Below are 17,088 nucleotides of genomic sequence, written 5' to 3'. Positions count from 1 at the left end.
GACTCCGTTTGAAAAGTACTGCATCCTCACAAAGACTGGAACTCCGCTGAGTTGGTCTTGACTACAGGTTAGGAAACAAAGGGAGAGCTTGTGTATTAACAAATCGCTGTTTCCCCTCCCAGTATTGACACTCTGCTTTTCTCTGTAAATGTTCCAGGTGCTGTTTGCCGCCCCATGTGAGCCCGAGGAGCCTTTCCTGCTTCAGTAGATTACAGCATGTGGACTGATCCAATACTCTGACCAAAAAAACCTCTGGACACAGACCACTGAGGAGGGAGAAGAGCGCAGGGTGTGGTGGTGGTGGTGTGGCCATGGATAGAAGGAAAGTTTGCATATTGATGGTGCTGTGGGTCATGGCCCACCTCGGCTCTCCAGGATACGGGCTCAGGGCCCTGCGGAGGACTACAGGGGGGCGGAGGGGGTCCGCGGGGCTGACGGGACAGGACGCCAATGGAGTGCCGCTCAGGCGCTCCAAGCGAGGTTGGATGTGGAACCAGTTCTTTTTGTTGGAGGAGTACACCGGGACAGACATGCAGTATGTCGGAAAGGTAAAGAGCATGCTTTTCCTTTCTGGCTGCATCTATTTTTCATCGTGTCACACCCTACTCACACATCGTGGGTTGAAAAGTGTGTGATGGGGTTTGTATTTCTGTGTGCAGGGAGATGCATTTGAGCGATGGTTTTGCCATATTCCACCACAAGCTCTTGTCAAAAAAGACCATATTCTTCCACCTTTTCTCCCTGTAGAACCTGATAATGTAATAAATTCCCGATAATGTAATAACCCCGATAATGTAATGAGAATCTGCACTTGAGTCCATTGAAAATGTAATAAAACCTGATAATGTAATAACTTCCCGATAATGTAATAAAGTGCATTTCCCAATAATGTAATACACTTTTTTACCAATAATGTAATAAAGTATAACATCAATGGGAGGTTATTACATTATCAGGTTAGCCTTCATTTCGCAAGTCCTGATAATGTAATAATTCCCCAATATTGTAATAATTTAACAGCAGACCACCCATTACTTGGGTTCAAGTGGTGATACTGTGTAGGCAACTCTAGCTCAAGAGCTCTAGCGCCACCAACAGGTCAAAGTTGAATGTTTATTAACTTTGGACCCGTTCATCCGTTTTTCACAAACGACGTATCCATGACGACACACGAATGCATTCAACAGCTTCTTGAAATCTAAAGGTGCTTGGTGTTATACTTTATTACATTATAAGTAAAAAGTGTATTACATAATTGGGAAATGCACTTTATTACATTATCGGGAAGTTGTTACATTATCAGGTTTTATTACATTTTCAATGGACTCAAGTGCAGATTTTTATTACATTATCCGGGTTATTACATTATCGGGAATTTATTACATTATCAGGTTCTACACTCCCTGTTACATCTAAAGTTTACCTGCTGAATTCAAGTTTCTCTCTGTCACCAAACTAAGAATAGCTTAAGTCTGTTCATTCAAACTGGAAAAGAAACAAAATAAAATTCACCAAACAGGTCTTGGTTAGTCTTTGTACTGTTCCAACGATTGCCAATTCTGTTCTAAATAAACCCTTAATTCACAGAGTAGGATGTTAAAATATTCTGGCTCTACATGCTGTTTTTTTTTCCTACCCTGCTGTCTCCAGAGCCGGCTGCTCACTAATCACAGATAAACAGTGCTGCAAGTGGCTCACTCTCATTCTTCAGAATCAGACAGTTAAATTTCCAAAAATAAAAATGACAGGAATCGCCCAAAAACAGCTTGGTCAGTATCAGTTGGCTCACCTTATCATTTGGACGAAACTCAAAATACTCCCAAGGGAGAGGGATTTTACTTTTTTTACTGTTCCTGTAGCGTTATCCCCACCACTGCGTGTTCCACCAACAGACACCGCCCTCTGGTGGTGCGTCCTGTGCACTACAACACATCGCTTAAATACTGCATCGCCCTTCCAGTTTAGACTTAGACTGACTTAATTGTCATTCATACAATTAGGTTTGAGAGTGAGTTTGCTCATTTTTAGTCGTTTTTATTTTTTTTGAAAATGCTTAGGTTTAGTTTTTTATTAGTTTTAGTGTTAGTTTTAGTTTTTTTGTAATGGGGTATTTGTTGGGTGCAAGATCCAAAAAGGTCACACTAAAGTTTTCCTTATCCATCTCAGCCCCAATAAGGTTTTTAACTCTTGCAGCTCCGGGTGTTTTGAATTTTGGTTCGAGTGAAGTGCTGAACTTTTTGAAGACAATTGACTCACAAAGTCGTCTCGATATCCCAGTCTCAATAAACAGATTTACCAATACTTCCTGTTGACAGAGACGAAAACAAAGGATATTTTCACAATAATTGTAGTTCGTTTTAGTTAGTTTTGTAACCACACAATACAGTTTCAGTTAGTTATCATGTTTTTTAAAAACTGAACATGCTTTTTCAAGTCTAGTTTTCGTTATTTAGTTTTTGTTAACTATAATAACTTTGGTTTAAAGTGCAGTATAATGCAAAAATATAGGAGGTTAGGAGGATGTAAGAGTTATTAAGAGTTTAAAGTCAAAATAATATAAAAATGAAAGTCAAATTAATAGAAAAAGAAGATTTATTTTTAAAATCATACTAGCTGGATCTCTACCCTGGTTTTTCCGTAATACCATGATACCACCCAGTCAGCTTCTGTGTTATAGTACTATTATTACTAGTACTAATAATAAGTACTAATACTAGTACTATTACTAGTCATTTAACTGGGGCGAAGTATCAATGTTAATATCTGTAGCAAAGTCATCAGAAGTCATCAGAAACAGGAGTCGGAAAAGTTTCTTTGTATCTTCGTTATTTGTAATCTTGTTTATTTATTCTAAATATTATTTTATCTAGTTTTTGTTATTGGTACTGGGTATTATAATACCACTATTGTTCAGAAATCACCCAATAATCACAGATATGAAGTTATATCAAGTTTAATTATAGTGGTCAGGTATATAAGATGCTCCTCTGGGATAGGTTTGAGCTTTTTGTCCAAAAAAAAAGTTTATGTGTTTTACAGTTTCTCTACATTTATAAGTTATGCCCAAAAATATGATGTGAATAATCTACCTAAACTAAGCAGGAGTTAGTTAGGATTTTACCAAAACTATGAGTGCATTTCTATTTTTATTTTCTGACCCATTGAAGGTGTTTTGAAAATGTGCTCGTGTCTATTGAGGGAGCGGAGTAACAGCTCGCAGCTCCCTCTGAATTCAAACTCTTTCGCTGTGTTTTTTTTTTTCGATTTCTGACGGCAGTTTGTTCAGAGCGAATAAAGGAAGTACTCAGTAGCTGGTGTGAGCAGCTGTAACCACCCACCACAGTTGAAAAGAAAAGGAAAAGAGTGGCACATCCAGAAACTCCATCATTAGAAAGCCCCGGGATAATGGCTGCGCTGTTGAGTTGATACGTGATCTCTAAGACATGAAGACGCCGCAGCAGTGAACGAGATATTTGCAAGAGAAACTAAGTCACAACGTCCATTTCACAGTCATAACTTTGAACTCGGTGCATCAGATCTGCAGCCTTCAGTCTCCTGGAGTCTCTCTCCCTCCCTCTGTCTTCTCCTCACTGTCTATTGTTGTTTGTTTATTCTTCTGGGATTTTTTCCCTCCACTGTCTACACAACACAACTTGAACTTTTTACATGCCAACCATTGAAACGCTGCTATTTTTGTTCATTTAAAAAAAAAAAAACGTCTCATTATGTACTGTCTTGTCAATACATATTTATGAAGACAGTTCTGGCTTTTTAAAAAAAAAAAAATCTTCCCCCATCCATCAATCCAAATGAATGCAAATTTCACCAGATATTGCTTTATTTGCATATAACAGTCACACACACACACACACAAATCAGAATTTATGATATTTGAAAAGTTTATTTTGAAAAACGCTAACTAGCTGCTAGCAGCTTTGTAGAGTTCTAGATAACATCCTCACGTTTACAGTATATATATTTATATATATATAATAAAAATTCTACTCCATTATAATTAAACTGCAGACTGAAGTACACAGTTTAGTTTTTACTAAAAAAAAGAAAAGAAATGTCACTCAAAGACCAAAAAATACCATAAAAAACATTGCAGTTTAACAATATCACATTTTGAGACACTGATTTTAAACTAAATTCCAGAATCGGCCTTAAAAGACATATGCATAGTCTTTTTTTTGTAACTGTACACTGTAAACAACTCCTCAGGTTCTCTTCAAACTCAAAGAAAAAAAATCAGCTCCTAATGAGATGCTTAAAAATAAACAGCATCATATGTATATATGAGTGTATGATTCTGTCTCAGAGAATACAAGAATCATCCCATCACCGGAGAGTAGACATGACATGATACTCCGATCGGCTAATGCTCATGTATCGGACTTCCATCCATCCGTCCTCGGGCTTTGTTTGCTGTTGGCTGTCCGATGCATTTTGTGCTCGCTGTCAGCTCGGCGGCTGCTCGCACGATGTCCATTCGGCTCACATCAAGTCGTCCTGAAGCGGCTGTCTCGCCCTACAGTAAAATATGACTTTCTCCGAAGGTATTATTTGTTCAGCAAAATGAAAACACAGTGTCGACCCAGATAACGCTGGGGGGACGTACGAGAAGACGGGCCAAATAATGCTTGCTTTACATGCAGCGGAGCGGAAGTCAAGATATCAGTCTCCTCTTCCAACCTACTGTAATTGAGGAGATTGTGAAGCGTCGTGGCAAGGTCAGGACGACTGAGGGGGGAAGAAAGGCTGTTTTGTGCGAGGAGTTGAATGGGGCCTAGTGCTTTGCATTCCTATCGTGCGTCCACGGAGGATAGAGTCATCCAACCAAATGAGATTCTGCAACATACGTCCTCCCGGAGTGAGGGTTGACTTTCAGCCCCTCGGTCTAAAAGGATTACCACACTCTGTACGGCACGGGGCGAGCAAATACGAGGAAGAACAAAAAAAAAAGTTGAAAAGAAGTAAAACACACAAAATGAATGAAGATCAGAAGTAAGTACCGAGCGCGATCAAACCACTTTGTCTTCAGAGAGTGGTGATTGATGTGCCACTCGTCCTTTTAGCTTGTAAAAGGACTAATAGCGAAAGAAGAATGGATTATCTGAGTGTGCTACACTTAGGGAGCCAGAGGCTGCGGCCTAAGAGCCCGTCTCCTGAAGACGCCATTAAGGCATCAACCTTCGAGCACCACACTTAATCACGACTCTGAGCGCTTGTTGCTTCCCCCCCAAGTACATGCAGCTGGTCGCTTCTCCTCATTGTCAAGTCACTAGCCAGTTGTCACACAGGATTGCAGTGCGTGGATCTTATCTGATTGCAATTACTGTTTGTTAATTGCTTGATAAAGTGCAAGTGATGAATGAGGCCCTAAAAGGGAATGAATAGCTTTTGAGTTGAACACATGGCTCAACGTAGAGAACAACCATCTGCATCTGTATCCTCAGGTGGAGGCCACATTCCCACAATGCATTGGGGGTCTGAAGGAAGAAAAACAACACCAGTAGAAACACAAAAGGGAAGGCTTTTGTCATTGCAAGTGACATCATGGCAACCAGAGAACACAGCGTGGAACAAAACCACTTTTGTTAGTGGTGAAAAAAATGAATTGGAAATAACACAATGGCAGGTTATTATAAACAAGGGAGCAGCTCTTGACACACAGTAAAAGATAGAATGATGAAACTACACTTGAATTACAACATCCCGTCTCCAGTTATTTGGTAAACTCAATCTCCTCCAGTTGCTTTTCTTCTTCTTTTTTCTTCTTTTTTTTTTTTTTTTACGACGGCTTTATCGAGTTGTGAAGCGCTAACAAATGAAAGTTTAATCTTTCCCGAACAAGCGTAACAAAAGCGGTCGGAACAGGAAGGAATTAAGGGGAAGCGATCGAGATGAAGGGGAACAGGAGACTCTGGCGGTGTCTCGTTGTGGAGCTGGTTGGCTGCTAATCTTGCTAATCTTGCTGTATTGGCCAATGATTTTTTTCTCTCCTGCAGGAGGGGAATCGTACACTGCCTCTCATTAGCAGGCGCGCTGCATACAGGCCTCGGAGGGCTCGGGCTGTCACTGGGGGAAGAGAATGTTTGTTTATTTCATTATTTCTTACTTTACCAAAGGGCACATATCCACTGAAAATGGTTAATGGCCTGTGGTTTAGGAGTGTTTGTGCTGTACTATCATATCTCATAAAGTATTTACAGCCCCTGATAGGCCCCAGTGGTTCTGGGTCTGCTGGGTAGACTCCTCAACACAGTCCCTAGCAAGTGAGCAATGTTCTCTGCATGTGAACAAACACCAGTGTGCATGCAGACGCACACGCCTGCAACACTAGCCTGCAGTAATGGGCTGGAAATCAGAGCAAAGATGAACACAGACATAATATTCTTCCCAGTCCTGAATGACTCAGCGGCTGAGGCGACCTGGGGGAAGGACTCAAGCGTCTCATGGCAGCGGAGTGGAAAGGTGCAGGGATTTTTGTGTGTTTGTTTGCGCGGGGTGGGGTGGTTTTTGGTCTCTGTTCATGCTCCCCCCCCCCCCCATTACCAGCTGCTCACCTTGGCATAGAGGCAAGGAGTTTGCAATATGGCACAGGCCTGGCTGTACCGGCGCCATGGCAGCCCCTGCGGTCTCCAGCGGCGACCTGGAGCACACATTGGCAGTGTTTGTTGATTAGGCGATAAGTTCCCGCTTGTGCACTGGGAGGGGGCGACTTCAATTATGCTCTTCTCCTTCTCCGTGCGAGCGGCGGAGGAGAAGGGTGTGATGAGGTCGTGCGGCGACGAGGCCCAGCAAACATCTGTCTGACAACGTGGCGGGGGCGAGGCGATGTCTGAGCGAGATACGCCGACATCACCGCAGCACCTCGCATTTGTTTCCGTGTTATCACCTGCCTACAACCGAGTCAAACACCCGGTGCTTTTCTCAGGGTGAGATTAATTGATTTTCTATCATCAAACATTCAGGATTTGTCTCTGAAATCAATTAGTTAGTTGGCCAAGTTTTATTCAAATGAGATACAGATAGATAATGCAGCAGAGCAGAGCTGTGGACTTGATTTTTTTTTTTTTTTTTTTTTTAGATGGACTGAGCCTCCCATGCAGCCCTATCACTAGAATAAAGCTTCTGATTTCTATACATTCTTGAGTATTTGTTAACACATTTAAGTGTAATTTAATTATATATTTTTTGTATTTTTTATCAGCCTTAATAATGGTTTAAATTTTATTTGAAAGTCTCTTTTTTATTATTTTGCAGAAGTAAAATATTTTTTTCACTGCATTGCAAGAAAATAAAACATACATAAAGAAATTTAATTTTAAAACATTTTTTTTTAAATAAATGTGCTGCTTTTTTTGGAAGAAAGTAAAAATATTCCTATGCATGAATAATATGTATCCTTTCTCCAGTATTACTCAACTTAATTTAATTATATATTTTTTTGTATTTTTTATCAGCCAAAATAATGGTTTACATTTTATTTGAAAGTCTTAGTCATTTTTATTATTTGCAGAAGTAAAATATTTTTTTCACTGCATTGCAAGAAAATCAAAACATTCATAAAATAATTTAATTTTAACAAAATTAAAAATTAAAAAAAGTGCTGTAAATCACATTTTTTTGGTAGAAAGCAAAAATATTCCTATGCATATATAATATTTATCCTTTCTCCAGTATTACTCAGCTTTTCTCAATAATTTAAAAAAAATGTCTGTATCTTTAAAAAACAACAACCTATAATGCAGGATGTTGTCCCAAAAAAAATTCAACTTGATTATAGACCAGTACTACATTTTTACAGTATCAAGTATGGATCTCTTTCAATGGAGAACATGCATGTGAATACATTGGTAAGACAAAGGCAAAGGCAAAGCTTGGGGGTGGTAACATTACAGTATTTTATTATTGCTTTGGCTTAGTTTCAGTGAGCAAAACACAAAATGCTCAGCCTGGCCTCCTAAAAATTCTACTCCATTATAATTAAACTGCAGACTGTAGTAGACTCACTACACAGTTTAGTTTTTACTAAAAAAAAGAAAAGAAATGTCACTCAAAGACCAAAAAATACCATAAAAAACATTGCAGTTTAACAATATCACATTTTAAGACACTGATTTCAAACTAAATATACCAGAATCGGCCTTAAAAGACTCCATGTATAGTCTTTTTTTGTAGCTGTACAGTGTAAACAACTCCTCAGGTTGTTAAAATCCTCCAAACACTGAGGACGTGACCTCGGCTGCGGCCCTGCAGCGAAGTGAGTGCAAACTGTTGAGAATTGCCTGTAATTGAAAGATAACATGCTGGAAATTATGCATGGAACACAAAACAAAAGATGTCAGATGCCCTCAAGAGAGAAATATATGTTAACTGACATTTCACCTTTAAGTCTCTGCAGCTCTGACCACATATCTCAAGTTTACACATCAACAGACATTTGATAGGCTATTTTTGTGCACAGTCTGAGGCTACCATCTGGCTACAGAGAAGGCAGCCAGTTCTCGACAGGCCAGGACACAAGGCCTTAAAGGCTAACTGGCTAATTGCCCTAAGCAGCCCATTTCCAGTGCCATCTTTTTGGCCTAACTCTACTGAAGCACAAATGGCGGCCAGATCGAGTCTGCACTAACATTTGCTACACTTGAAGCTGATTAATTTCACAAACAAAGACGGCTCGCTTCTAAGTTCTCACGCACAGATGTCTGATGAGCACCACTTCACTTCCCAGCCCACTTCAAACTGGAAGATTATGCACGTAGGAATGGAAATAAATATCTTCCACTGTGAAAAAATGCCAGCCATTGGAAATATTATGATACCACTCTGCAGAGAAGGCTAATTGAGTGGAAGGTTTTGAAGCATGTCATTGATGATATAATGGTTTAAGTAAATGCTCAATACTTTACTTCACAGCTGAGTCATTGCAAATATATCTTTCCTAGTCATGTTTGCCTAAAGCTGATGACACATGAAGAGGTTATTTTGCCAGATTTTACTCACGATTCCCAGTTGGGCAAAGCCTGCAGCTGTCAGATCTCTGGTTGGGGATGGAGAGCAGGCAGAGGACTTAAAAAACAGGCAGGATTCAAAACGGAACAAAAACTTTCTTAAATCTCTCCAATATAAACTTTAACTAGACGCTAGTCTTACTCATGTGGAGGTCAAGCAACATACGGTACACACTGTGACGATCTGACAAACTAAACCGAAAAAAAAGACAGGGTTTAAATCATGGGTCTTAATCTCGCGGGCCAATTGTGGCCCTCGTGACAATATTTTGTGGCCCTCACCTTGATATGAAAGTTTAATGTGAGTTTTATATGAAAATGCACTTTACCGTGTTGTGTGTAGAAGGTCCCTTTATTGCGCAAGCTGGAGCTTTGTTTCACTTGTTTCTATGACGACGTTAATCAAAAGAAAGGCAGCTGCTACCGGACCGTTTATTATCTGCCGTCCAAGTAATTTAGTTTTTTTCTGTCATTTTGTGTCTTTTTTTTTTTGTAATTTTTTGTCTTTTTGGGTAATTTTGTGTCTTTTTCTAATAATTTTGTGTTTTGTGTTTTGTGTCTGTCACGTGTACAGCCAATGAAAAAGAGCGGGTGGGACACAGGAAATAGTGTTTTACATTTTGGCAGTTGGCAAACCAATTGGTGCATTACCATCACCCACTGGTGTGTTTGTTTACCCTTTAAACCATAGGTCTCAAACTCTTTTTCTTTTTTTGGTCATTTTGTGTCTTTTTCTGGTAATTTTGTGTCTTTTTTGGTAATTTTGTATCTTTTTCTGGTCATTTTGCGTCATTTCTTTTAGTAATTTTGTGTCTTTTTTTGGTTATTTTGTGTCTTTTTTAAGTAATTTAGTTTTTTTCTGTATTTTGTGTCCTTTTTTTGTAATTTTGTGTCTTTTTTTGGTCATTTTGATACTGCCTCCACGTTTGATATGATCGCAAACCAAAGACTAGGAAAAGACTGATATGAAACAGAGCAGATTACTACCTTAAACTTAACGTTCAAGATGACGGGAGTACACCGTGATTCCAGTAAAACTCCTAGATTTACTAAAGACTTTCAGTTTTTAGTCTGGGACTGTGTAAATCTTTTGGTGTAAACCCAGCATTAGTTGGTTTGACAAATCATGTATTCTGTGATCCCTCATCAGGTGCAGTTGTTAAGTCTTTCAGCCGTCAAAAATCTCCTGAAACCATCATGTAGTGTATACTCAAAGTCTTTTCAAAACCTGTAAAGACTGTGAAAGTTGTGTAGTGTGTCCCCAGCTTTGTTTTCTTGGTTGAGACTATCTCAACCAAGTCAAGCTGTTCCAAGGATTCCCTGAAATCAAGTTTAATTTGTCTTGATTTGAGTGCAGCAAACCTTCTTGATCTTCTGTCACTCAGGATACACACACTGATTTTTTAGAACAAGTCACTTTCTGTTTGTCAGGGACCAAGCAGTGAAACGCATCCACCCAAAAAATATTATAACCCATGACATGGCAGCAGATGGTTTGGCCCGATGAGCTGGATCCAAAGGTGCGTTCAGCCCAGACAAAACATCACAAAACTGTGAATATGAATGTGTGAACTTACTGATGAGCAGAACACATTTTAGCCTCAGCCAAAGCTGCAAAAAACTAGAAAAGCTCCATGCAAAATGCACAAAAATTCCATTTATAGCGTTGAATTTTATTTCCTTTTTATTCTGTCTGAGTAACACGTCTGACACACCCACCAATCACAGTCTGCTGCACAGGAAAAGTTTATTTATAGAGCACATTTAAAAAACAACCTCAGTTGACCAAAGTGCTGTACAGTTATTAAAATAGAATACATCATACACAAATAGGTATAAATAAAAACAATGAAAACAATACAATACTAAAAAACAGTAAAACAATAAAATAAAATAGAATAAAATAGTAATAAAAGCTCAATCCAAAACAGAGTTAGAGATAAAAAAAAAAAAAAAGACAAATAAAAGGGTAAAAAAGTAAAAAAGAAAGCCAAGGATTTTTGCCTAGCTGGGACTGAACACCAAGGAGAATAAACTGTTCAAAAAAGAAAGCCTTGCACACCATTGTGAGATTGAACATACCCCAGGATTTAAAAGTCTTCAGCCTCGCCTCTTCTCCACAAGGAAGAGAGCTGCCCACTAACACCCACAGTGACTCAAAAACAAAGAAACACATGACTAATATCTCAAACAGTCGCCTGTGTAAGTCTACTTCATATAATCAATGTAAGGTTAAAAGCAATAATCTTTCCACCTGTTAAATGTTAATTGTTTAGGTGTGGCTGACACATATAATGAATCTGTGTAGGTAGCAAACTAATGAGGCAACATAGTGTATATTAATATGGCTATAACACTGTTGGAAACAGTTTGAAGTCGTCTGTCACCGCAATGGCAGACTGTTTCACTCGTTTTAAAGAAGGGATAGGAATAGTTTGACATTTTGGGGAAAGACGCTAATTTGCTTTCTTGCTGAGAGTTAGAGAGAAAGATTGATATCACTTTCATGTCTGTGTGGTAAATATAAATCTACCAACAGCTGCCTGTTAGCGCAGGTTAGCAAAAAAAGAGTGGAAAACAGCTCTCGAATGGCAACAAAATCAGACGACCAGCACCTCTGAAGCTCGCTAATTAACTGTGTGTTTCATGAAGTGTAAAAACAACAACTTTATGCTAAGCTAAGCTAACCTGGCTGCTAGCTGTAGCCTTCAGGGGCAGGGGGCGTGTCCAGGGAGGGGCCTAGGGTGGCACAGGCTACTCCTGAAATCTGATTGGCCACCCAAGGTGCCACCACATTTTCCTAAACTGTGATTGGCTGTCTGCCCGGTCATTTCAAGAGTTTGAAATAAGTGGATAAGAGTGGTGGGTAATGTTATTTTAATGTGCATGTGTGGGTGCACATACATACTGCATGGCTTCCCTACATAAGTCAGTGCCCCACTTTTGCCACCCCACTTACGCCACTGTTTAAGGGTTTTCACACATTTATTTCAGGGAGGGGAGAGTGGTTTAGATCATGGTGGTGTATGTGAACGTCCATACATTTTGCACACACTGTTCTTATTTAACTCTCTGCAAGAAAGCTTGGAAGCATACAGTCATGGAAAAAAGTATTAGACCATTGTTTTCTTCAATTTCTTGTTTATTTTAATGCCTGGTACAACTAAAGGTACATTTGTTTGGACTAATATAATGATAACAACACAATTGTTCATAAGAGTTTAATTTAAGAGCTAATATCTAGACATTTTCCATGGTGTTCTTGATAATGATTTAGGTTTTTATCAAGAAAAAAGAAACCATGGAAAATGGCTAAATGGCAATAAATTGAAGAAAACAAGAGTGGTCTAATATGTTTTTCCATGACTGTAGGTTATATTTATACATTGTTGTTGTCATGCAAGATTGATGCAGGATTTTTGTGGCATTTTTGCCTTTATTCTAAAGTATTACAGTAAAGTGAGACAGGAAACACAGGGTAGATTGATGGGTGAAGAAATTAGGTTTCTATTCTTATTAAAACCAGTAATGTCATGGTTACATGGAGCCCATCATCCATTTGAACTCTAATGTTTCCAAATTCCTCATAATTTCAAGCAGGTAATACATGTATTCAGCACTTTGTGATAGTATGTATATAACCACTATCTACTTGCTTAGTTGTATGTATTTTTTTTTACTTAAGTGAATAGTCAAATACAAGTCAGTGTTTAATGGGAGCAACATCAAATAGAAATTCATATTTTTGGACAGTCCAGTATGTCAGATTTCATATGTTTACAGACTTTACAACTCAGTAATGTTTTATAGTATCATAGATATTATTAGTATTATAGAGTTAAAAGGTCAAAAGACATAATCTTAAAAGTAGGCTATAGGTGAGGATGCAATAAACATAATGTAAAGTCAGAATATAACAATGGTACAATATTTTCTTTTCATGAGTGTATGTGAACATATAGTTTTTGCACACACTGTTCTTATTGAACTCTGCAAGAAAGCATATTTGCTAAAATGCCCAACTGTCCCTTTAAATGTCCAACTGTCCCTTTAAGAAAATAGGGATTTTAGGCCACTTTTATAAATAGAATGGCTTGATGAAGATGGAGATTTTTTTCACAGTGTCCTCTTGCTTTACAAAAAGACCAAAGTCCCAGTGTTAATGGATATAGCGTCATGCTCTCTGCCTTTTTTACGATTTGGTACCATAGGAGGGCAAAGGAGAAAAGGCTAGCTATTGATGTGCCAGAGCTTCTTGGTGACCATACTGAATGCACATGTGGCTTTCTTTCCCCCCTCCCGTGACAGTTTAATTGTATTTTCGATATAAATTGATCAAAGGGCCATTGTGAATGCACGTTGGGCTGCCACATTGATTTCCGGGAGAGGTTTTTTTTTTCCTCTTAATTTGAGTAGAAGGGCAGCAGTAAATTCTCCTCACCAGCAAGGTGGGCAACTGGGAGGGACGGGGTCATTGCAGCAGGCGCTGGAGTTCGATACTCTGAGCTGCCTTGTAATATCCTTCAGGGGAGCGAGGAGGAACTCCTCAGAACCACAAGATCTCTCTGTTTCCATAGAAATGACAGTCGACACAGCATATGTCACACTGTCTATCTCACATCTCAGCCGAAAGAGAGGACTCAATGGTTATTAACTGAATTGTCGTGCCGGCAGAGATAGGCAGCTTGATAGACAATCATAGAAAAGGACATTGCAGCTATAACAGCAGGAGAAAGATAATAATGTTGAAGTGGATTGTTTTCAGCCAACTGAGTCTCTGTTTGGAAGCACGTACTGTAAAGCAGAATAGAAAACAAATAAAATTCTGCAGGATATTCTCCTGGCTTGGTTAGACAGAGAGAATAAGATAAAAAAAAAAAGAAAGAAAAAAAAAACAGGAGTTGTTTTGACCAGAATTCAAGTGAGTTAATGAAACAGTGCTCTACACTAGATACTAATCCGAAGATGCTGAAATTCTGCAACACACTCGACTGGCTCGGTTAGACAGACAGAGAAAGGAATGAAAACAGTCATTTTTACCAGCATTCAAGCAGGCGAACAAAATAGTGTTAAAGATGCTAATCCACAAAGCTGTTCGTCTCACATGTGCCAGCTTTGCCCTGATAAAACAGCATGAATTAGTAAAGCTTCCGAGCACCTGGGATGAAAAGCTTTTTAATATATGATGAGAAGGGAGACTTTGCAATGTGCTCCCACGTGACCCAGCTGCAACGCACAATATCCCCCCTCAGTCTGTCCACCGGCAGAGCCAAGAACGCGTGTACACACAGCAGCAACTCTCGCTCAAAAAAAAAAAAGGAAAATCTGCATTCGTACTGTCAAAATCAAAAGTGCCGGCTCACTCGAGTTAACGAGGTGTCAACAACAGACCTCAGAATCACGTAGCGGGCCCACTTATCGGGGTACACATTCTGATGGCGTTTGCTGCGGGTTGTACTTTGCAAACATGTGCCCTCTCCGTGCCCTTTACCTCCCTCTGCAATTATTACCATGTCCTTGGTTATTAAAAGGGGAAAGGGAAGTAGGCAGGGAAGCAGTGGGAGGGGAAACGACTGGACAAGCTTTTGATGAGTTCTCTGAGATAAATATGTTGGGGGGATTTGGTGGTGGAATTAAAATGTCAGCGCATGCTAAGCTGCTGTTCATGCAGAAAAAAATTAAACAGGAGATAGAGAGGGAGAGAGCAAATAATAATGAGAAGCTCCACAGACAAGTGGACTCTGGTGGTTCTCTGGCATGTTGGTCATGTTGCTGATCCATCAGGGATTGGCAGGCGGCGGACGTGCGCGCACTCATGCTGGTACTTCACAGACTTCGACCCACTGGCATTCTGTTTTACAGCACTGTGAAAATGCCACCGTGGCCCTGCGGTAAAAAAGCACGATGACAACCTGCGTGTAACAATACCAGTTAATGCAAGGTTTTAAACGGAGGGTTTTCTTCTTGGCAGGATGTGAATTTCACAGAGATGAGGTGAAGCCACGGATGTGTATCGTCACGACGGGATGACAGTTTACTAAAGATGATATGAATCTGTTAAATAACACCAAACGCACTTATCAAAGCTGTCAGTGTTTCTTTGCCAAGGCCCAGATTGGTCAGATCACTGATATGTGCACAGTGTATCAGAAATACTTAAGTGGAAAACTGCGATTCTACTTTGAAATGTGATGTTGTTGACATTCTTGGTACAAAGTGCTTATTGCTGGGATGTTTTTTTGCTCTGCACTTCTCAGAGATCACCTGTCAATCAAGCCGTAAAACCAGCACTGTGATGTTTCTCTTTTTTCTTGGACTTTATGTAGATGACGTTTTTATTCCCTCTGGCTATTTTCTGCTCATGCCAACTAGGAGATTTTTCCCTGGAAAGAGCTAGCTGACACTTGGTGTTCATAAGAGCAAATTAAGCAAATGTGAAAGCTTTCATAAAACCAAGTTTGAATCACTGTTGTGCTATAACAATTAGCAATAGAGAGCTGCAAAGTGGAAATTTATTAAAATGAAAATGCTGCAAGCTGTTGCTTGAAATTGTTGTTTTGATGCCGCTGGGATCCACATTATCTTTTTTTTTTGTTTTTGTTTTCTACAGCTTCACTCAGATTCTGATCGAGGAGATGGAAGCGTGAGGTACGTCCTCACAGGGGAGGGGGCCGGGAGCCTCTTCAAGATAGACGAGAAGTCGGGGGACATCCACGCCACCAAGAGGCTGGACCGGGAGGAGAAAGCCTACTACATCCTCCACGCCAAAGCCGTAAACCGCTTCACCAACGAGGCGCTGGAGGGTCAGTCCGAGTTCATCATCAAGATCCACGACATCAACGACAACGAGCCTCGATTCACCAAGGACCCGTACATGGCCAGAGTCCCTGAAATGTCTGACATTGGTAAGTTCAGTGGTGGAAGAAGTATTCAGATCCCTAACTTAACCGTCCGGAGTCCATCTATTTATTGAAAATACAAACTTTATTTATATATGATATGACAAGCTGAGAAAGCCAGTTGAAAGTGCAATCATTCAGCTTTCACATTGTGCCATTTATGTTTCTAGACCATTTTTTAAATGGGAATTTTCTTTCTACAATGAAAACTATTGCTATTTTTAATTTACATGCAAATAGACTGTTTTATACTTTTATTATTTTTTCTGTCTGTTTAAATGGTTTTTTAAAAAATGGTACATTTCCATAGACACCTGTGTCTTTTATTTATATTTTGGGTTCCTGGCAGCTTTATACTTTGCTAATTAAAATAAAATGAAAAATCTGACTGATAGCCAAGTTTGTGTGGAGAAAAAGGAGCCATGCATGTGATGTAAGGACAGACTGAAAGATGCTAAACAGAGAAAGAAATGAATGCATAGGAAGTTGACAAATTTGAACCAAAATCTCCTGGACTTCAGAGGTTTAAGTAAAGGTACTAATACAACACTGTGACATTACTCCACTACAAGTAAAAGTCCTGCATTCAATACCTTACTTTAGTGAAAGTACAAAAGTATCAACATCAGAATGTACTTAAAGTATCAAAAGTAAAAGTACTCGTTATGCAGAATGGACCCACTCAGATTGTTAAATATACAGTCATGGGAAAAATTATTAGACCACCCTTGTTTTCTCTTTGCTTTCTTGTTCATTTAATGCCTGGTACAACTAAAGCTACATTTGTTTGGACAAATATAATGACAACAACAAAAATAACTCATAAGAGTTTAATTTAAGAGCTGATATCTAGACATTTTCCATGGTTTTCTTGATAAGGATTTTGGTTATTGTCAAGAAAACCATGGAAAATAATTTTTTCCATGACTGTATTCTAAATATATTATTACATAAATTGTAATGATGAGTTTATGTAAAGTAACTAAAGCTGTCAGCTAAATGTAGTGGAGTGAAAAGTACAAAATTTGTCTCAAAATGTAGTGGAGTAGAAGTAAAAAGTTACATAAAATGAAAATACTGTAAAGTAGACGTACCTCAAAATTGTACTTAGGTACAGCACTTGAGTAAATGTACTTAGTTACTTTTATTTGCTGTAAATACTCAGTGTT

At 39.1% G+C, this 17,088-nt stretch overlaps 1 protein-coding gene across 1 annotated transcript in view; it reads left to right on the top strand.

Moving 5' to 3' along the window:
- Positions 1–17,088, top strand: part of LOC131961851 (cadherin-10-like) — an 81,939-nt gene that overhangs the window by 25,140 nt on the left and 39,711 nt on the right. The window contains exons 2-3 of the mRNA XM_059326762.1: positions 158–548; positions 15,631–15,925. Of these exons, the coding sequence (XP_059182745.1) occupies positions 312–548; positions 15,631–15,925 (532 nt within the window). The 5' untranslated portion in view covers positions 158–311. The remainder of the gene's footprint in view (positions 1–157; positions 549–15,630; positions 15,926–17,088) is intronic.

Source organism: Centropristis striata, chromosome 23, assembly GCF_030273125.1.
Source record: "Centropristis striata isolate RG_2023a ecotype Rhode Island chromosome 23, C.striata_1.0, whole genome shotgun sequence".
NCBI lineage: Eukaryota > Metazoa > Chordata > Actinopteri > Perciformes > Serranidae > Centropristis > Centropristis striata.
The sequence above is the reverse complement of the archived record's forward strand: the minus strand, read 5'-3'. Positions and strand labels throughout refer to the sequence as shown.